Source organism: Melopsittacus undulatus, chromosome 4 (genome assembly GCF_012275295.1).
Source record: "Melopsittacus undulatus isolate bMelUnd1 chromosome 4, bMelUnd1.mat.Z, whole genome shotgun sequence".
NCBI lineage: Eukaryota > Metazoa > Chordata > Aves > Psittaciformes > Psittaculidae > Melopsittacus > Melopsittacus undulatus.
In genome coordinates, this window is record NC_047530.1 from 39,204,678 (window position 1) to 39,211,401 (window position 6,724).

At 40.6% G+C, this 6,724-nt stretch overlaps 1 protein-coding gene across 1 annotated transcript in view; it reads left to right on the forward strand.

Moving 5' to 3' along the window:
• The window catches only part of EGLN3 (egl-9 family hypoxia inducible factor 3), a 30,524-nt gene extending 24,871 nt beyond the window's left edge, over positions 1-5,653 (forward strand). Inside the window, exons 4-5 of the mRNA XM_005149299.4 lie at positions 450-523; positions 1,884-5,653. Coding sequence (XP_005149356.1) covers positions 450-523; positions 1,884-1,921 — 112 coding nt within the window. The 3' untranslated portion in view covers positions 1,922-5,653. The remainder of the gene's footprint in view (positions 1-449; positions 524-1,883) is intronic.
• Positions 5,654-6,724: the final 1,071 nt, after the last annotated feature.

A 6,724-nucleotide genomic window follows, 5' to 3' on the forward strand; every position in this document is an offset into this window, starting at 1 on the left:
AAAAAAAGTGGTTTTACTGTTGACAGCAGAAATCTTCCAAGCCAGGCATAGCTATTTAGCTGGGAGATGCTGGGTTATACTTTTGCCCTTGTAATGCTATAGGGATTCTTAAGGCTATCATCTGTCAACAGGCTATGAAAAGCCAATGTGATGCAGGGCAGCCCCCAAGTTGCCTACAGGCATCCCAGAACAGAAAACCAGGCAAAGGTCTGTAAGCTACTTTTGTCCTCTGTTACCAGGAGTTGTGCAATCTTTTGTGCCTCTAAGCAGAAATTCTCACCTATATTTCTATCTTACTTGATAATAAAATCCACATTTAAAATGCTTTCTGTATTTATCTGTAAAGCATCCTATTTTTTATCTAAGGTTTGTTGTTTGCTTTCTCCACGAGCATAAAACTATTTTAATAGCAAAAGTTGAACCAAACACAAGATCTCTTTCTTTTATAGATATGCCATGACTGTATGGTATTTTGATGCCGAAGAAAGAGCAGAAGCCAAAAAGAAGTTCAGGAACTTAACTGGTATGGTTCTTTTATAAGTGTTCATCAGGGAGAACTTAATGCATTTTGATATTTTTGAAGTCGGAGACAGACTAGGAATAATTCTGTAGCTAGATGGGTTATGACATTTGTTTTTAGAAAGCTTTTTCATCTCTAATCACTAGTCAGTTATTTTATGCGAAGTGAAGAAGTTGTGACAGTAGAGTCAGCCCTAACCTCAGTACTCCTCGTGAATATGGTGGCGGAGAAAACAGGAGGCAGTTTCCAATTTCTCTCCCAAATGGCTGCTGAGATTTTGTCCCACCCTATGTGGCTGTTGCACTCACTGAGAGAACCTAAGCAAATCTTGTTATTTGGGAAGTACATTTTGTCTCCTCCAAAATTAGTTTAGCACAAAGTCGTGAGACTTACGCAGTTTCAGCATCATGTTATCTAAATATTCTGGCTGAGTAGGGCCCATCTGCAGTATGCTTAATGAACGGCATTTGGGGCCTGCAGTAATTCAAAAGTGATTTGTCTTTAATTTACAAGTAATTTTTTAATTGGGGATGTTCATAATGACCTGGGAATGTATAGATTATGAACTGGGAAGAAACTAAGTTTAGAAGTAAATGCATCTTTTGGCAGGCAATTGCTAGAGTAGCTGTGATTATGGTTCACTTCAGAAGCTACATACATTCAACTGGGTCTCACAGGTGGCTCAAAATCAGCCCAGAGACATTTCTGCAGAAGCCCTGAAAACAGGTGATCCCAGCTTTCCTAATAGCAGCCATACTGCCTGCTGCTGTATTAATGGCATATGAGTAATGGACTAAGTTGTCCATATGTGTTTTAACACCCTAGCTGGGGTCATGCTCAGAGGTTTGATGTTTGAAGCAGACTAAGATCAGGGACTGCTTCAGGCAGTTCCAGAAAAATACAGCATGGAGAGCACTGGTCTTTTTAAAGGTATGTGCTGTGCAGCTGGGGACCAGTAATGTTGCGATTAGTCAAATGCTTTTCAGAGCTGGCTGTTGTCATCTCTGTAGCTGCTATGCAAAGCAAATACTGGCTTCACCCTTTAGAAGGGGATCATAAGCAAGGGGCTGTGTGTGTGTAAATATAACAGATCTGGAATTTGAAAGTTCCTTAGTCTGCTTAAATACTGCATGAATTGTCTTCAGTTTCAACAGGGCAAATATACAAAAATTTGGTACGACTGTCTCCTTAACATGCTGTGGATTCATACAGAATTGCGCTCCATGTAATGAATTTATATCATGAGTGTGAGATGGAGAGTGCTGTCCATTGAAAACAAACTTTATTCTGTTTCTGAGTTTTCAGATGAATGCAGTCAGAAGCCTTGTCTCAACAGTCTCTCCTTTTTGTCTTTTCAATGCAGATGCAAGGAAGAGAGAAGCACCTCTTAATGAAGACTAATAACTGTTCCTGAACTCTTTGTGAGGAAATAAGATCCCAAAGATGACTTCCATTTCCAGCAAACAAGGGCAAATTCTTGTTATGCACGAGAACACACTAGTTGTGTCTAGCATGTGCATCTTACACTGATGGTACTTACGGCAGCCTTCTGTCATGCGTGCATCTGGTAGAAGGAACACTTGTTTTCTATTTGCCTTTTGCTGGAAAAAGTAACCAGGGTTAAAGAAAGAGAAGAAAGAGTATCAATAAGTAGTGGCTCAGCCAGCTGGCTTCTGATTACTCTTGTAGCAAAGATAACGTTCATTGGAACTAGTGATAAAATACTGAGTCTTATTTGCACTTTATGTTGGGGGGGGGGCGGAAATCTAGCTCAATGGGAAGGAGCTTTACAAGTTTAAAATCTGTGGCAGACTACTAATGGGCAAGGAGAGATACTGGAAATCTGAAATTGGATTTTTGTAGAGTGTCATCTTATGGTCTGTCCCCCGTGGGCCTGTTGATGTACTGTTCATCACTTTGCTGTGCAGAGCATTGGCTCAGCTTTTCAATAGCATGACTTTCCAGATGAATTTTTGTCTACACAGTCATTGCATTTCCTGGAATTTGTTTGCTTTTCAAGAATCAAGTTCTAGCTGTGCAATTGGACTGCCCTTTCTGTCCCAGGATGGAGGGGGGCTTAGTTATGCATCTGTCCACAACTTTGTAAAACCATTTCCTTCCTGTTCTGAGTGGGATGGGTTGTATTTTCATGGTTTGGTAAAGGAGCTGTTTTCTCCCAGAAGGTTGGTGAACTTGGAACGCTGATGGCACACAACGTGTTAGCTCTAAAGGCCAATGATAGAGTTAAGTGTTATTTTCATGACTTCTCCATCTACTGTATTTTCTATGACACAGGCATGAATCTGAAAGGAAAAGGACGTCTGGCAGTCTGACAAGTGTATGATAAATAATGGGTAACTTAGACTTTATTTCTGTGCTGCTTATCCTTAGTTAAAACACTTGTGCAACTTCATGTGTGTATGTAATTTAAATGAAACAACAATTCTGTTTCAACAGATCTGTTACACCACAGAACTACTTCTGCTGTGCCCAAGCTGTGAGTTCAGTTATTCACATAGCAAAGCACAGGTTTTTGGGTTTTTTTGTCTCCATTATTTTTTCTTTTTAACTTATTAGACTCGAAGAGTAACTGGTGAGCTATCTCGTCTGCCTAAACTTCTGTCACCAGCACTTACTATGCAGTTCAGAATAGCTCTTAATGAAGCTGGGATCTGGCAGTGGATGTATTTATGACTCACATAATTGTTCTCAACCTAATGCCCAAGACAGAAATGAATGCGAGTGTGTGTCAGACCCTACTAAATGTTCCAGACAGATGCCCTCTTCAGTGCCCTGTGTTGCCGTGCCACCAGCCTGCAATGGGAAAAGTGGTCTGTCGGAACCACCAGCCTCTGCACCACTTCACCACACAATGCCGGGGTGTTGTGCTAGTGATGGGTCTGCAGGCTAGCTCTGTTGCACTTGAGGTGGGGAATGGAAAAGTAGTGTGCAATGGCAACTATTAAAACATCAGTAACAGAAGGATAATGGCTGTTTAGGACAGAAAAAAGACCCCAAAACTTATAACAAATGTTAATAGGAGTGGAGTTTTTTTAACAGTTCTGTCTCTAAAGAGAGAGAGAAAAAAAAAGAGAGAGCTGGGCATCCTCCTTCAGCCTGTCCTTGAATTTTGAATGTAAGTACAGTAGTGCTAAGAAACCCCTCATTCTCTCTGGCTTCTCCTAGAGATCCAGCTATGGTCTTACGGGTTGGACTAACTTCCACCTGACTATTATGCACCTTAAGAGAGCAACATGAGGGAACATGTGACATATATTCTTACAATTCAAGACTAGAAAAAGGCAAATAATCTGATAAATGTCCTTTAATGTTAGGAAAAACATTACTACAGTTGCTTCTAAGTAACACAACAAAGACTTGAATGAAACTTGACAATGACTTGAAATTCTCATTCTGCAATGTTCTTGTGGGAGGAGAAGGAATTAAGGCTCTTCCCTGAGAGTGAGGTAACCCTCTGAAAGATGGGAGGTGTTGAAATGGGGGTCTCACAGAATTATTATTAAAAAAATAGGGTGAGTGAGGAAAGCTATGCAAAGTCGAAAATGGCATGTAAATTTGACTCTTCTACACGATTTTAAAAGGGGCAAAGACAGCTAAACCAGAGCAGAGCAAGGCTTGTTTTGGTGTTAGAAACTGTAACCTTAAAAAAATGCACTAGAAAGAGATGGTGGTACACATCTCCCTGGAGCCTAGAACAGCAGAAGAGCAATGAGGTGGGTTTGAAAGGTTGAAAAAGAAAGGTACTTCAGTTACCACTAATGCTACCACCTGGCTTCAGCAGTGGTCAGCAACATGTGTGTGGTGGGTAGAGCATGGAGCAGTATAGATTAATTTACTGTAAATAAGGTACACATTTTCATTTTTAGGCAATACATGTCTGATCTAGGTAGAGGAGAAAGCAATTATTCTGTGGCAGAGAGCAGCCTTTCCTTATTAACACATATAATTAAGGACAAAAAAGTTGAGGGCACAACTGAGTTTGAAACCAGTTCATCAGTTCTCTATTCTAGCCCTTTACCCTGTTCCCAGATCAGTGGGATGAGCTCCTTGAAAACGCTGTAGTTTAATGGGCGCAAAAGGGTGTTGGTCATGTAGGAATCCACAAGCTTGATGTTTTCTACAGAGATTTCTCTTGTCTCTGGAATTGTTGCAAGCTGTTCTGCAAGAATGATTTTTTTCTGGAGAACTCTGGGAGAAGCAGGTTGCTGCTGTCAGGAGGGCATTTCAAGGAGACTTTCCCTTCCTTGTGTTTTGCCTTTGTGGTAAACTGAAACATCTGTGGCTAAACAGCACTTGTCACCCAGTTGTGAAGAACAGTGGTTTCTCTAAGGCATTTAATTTTTAGACCTCCAAAAGTTTTGCTGTTTTGTTTTTTTTTCCCCCCTCAACCTTTAGATAATGTGCCTTCATCATTCGTATCTGTGAAGATGTTACTTGCTACATGTGTCATGTAAGATTTTCACGGCCCTATGAGAAATATGGTTGCCTTTCCAAGTGTAATTGCATTGGAAAAATATGCAGAGCCACCAGGCCAGAGTTTCTTACAGGTAGATTTTGTTGTGCAGGGAATAAAAGGCCAGGAGACAGTGCTGAAAATCAAGAGACTTTTTATTCTTAAACTTATAACCACTGGCCTTTTGAGCAAAGTAGCCTCTAATAAATCTTCCTTTCTCTAGATTACTTCTGCTTCTATGAGGAATGGTCTCTGCAAAGTAGTATCTAAAATGATCCACTCTTTTTTTCCCCTTCTTTTTAAAAGTTTTAATCTTTTCCTATTTTTAAAGTGTTGGAATGTATTATATATATATTTGTTGTTGCAAAATAGCTGGCTCTAACATCACTTGCATATAGACGAAAATGTATCTATTTGCAGGCAAATAACTAGTTTTACTTTGACTGTGATGTACCCCCAGCAGATATCTGAGAGTGAGTTATGACTACATCTTCTCTTGTCAGGTTGTATGCTGGTCAACAATGCTGGCACTTTGCATCAGATCGCTATAGAACCTCCTAGTAATATTTTACAATGCATCACATTTTGTGTTCCTGTTACTATTAAAATCAAACACAAAAAACTGTGGCAGGAGTCAATAAACACTGGGTCATGTTAAATGTCCTGTGCACCTCTGTTCAGTCTTTTGTCGTTCAGTGGCTAGGGTTTTGTGGTGGGTGGGTGCGGGGCCACACAGCTTGGTGAAGAAGGCTGGTGGCACTGCATAGAGGTGACACTGAAATCTGCTGCTGGGGAGAGTTCTGTTTGCTGCCATCAGCTTGGCACATTTCTTTGGTCATTTCCTGCTATTTTGTAGTTATTTACCTTCCTAGCAACCCTCCTCTTGAAATGCCTATTTGTTTTCACACTCCTGTTGAACCAGATAACATTCTTATGATTCATTTGTTGTCTGATAAGTTTTATTTATAACAATGTTCACATCCTCCCTCTGCTACTTTTCCAGCCTGAATCCCACAGTTTTCTCCTGCAGCTGTGGGGGGAGGCTTCTGCCTTCTCCCACTAACATTGCAGCTGAATGAAAGCCAGGACATTTTCAGTCATCTGTGCTGTGGGCTTTCTTGATTATTTTGCAATATTGTTAATAGTGAGAATTCCCCCCCTCCCCCCCATGTAAAAGCGCTTTCATGGAAGGCTTGACTTTTTTGTTAAAGAGGGGAGAGAATTCTAGATCATTTGCCACTTCTTTAAGCATTTCTTTTCCACTGAGGAGTGCTTAGAGCATGTGGTGAAAGACCTAAGTAAAGCAGAGGAGTTTCTCTTCAAAGCAGGCTACTCCTCGAGTAAAGGTTTGTAGGGACAGGTCAAGAAGCAGTTGGCCATTGCCTATCCAGCTGCCAAGAGCTTGTCTTTTCTCTGAACTCTGACTAAACTTTCTCTAAGCAAATATGTTTGCAGTAATTGTTATCTTACAGCTATTTAGGGGTCTCGTTCCTCCCCCACCTACCCAAAGGGATATGGCTAAATATACTTGCCCTGACAATTCCCATGACTTTTGAGAATGCATCTGATATTAGAGGTTGCACTGAAAATTACGAAGTAGCATGACAGTGGAAGAGAGGTTAGTAAAAACTGATTCCCCTTTCCCACATAATTTTGTCTCTATGGAGTATTTCCGACATTTGGTGAAACTCCCATCCTCTTTCACAAAACATAGATAGAAATGTGTGTTT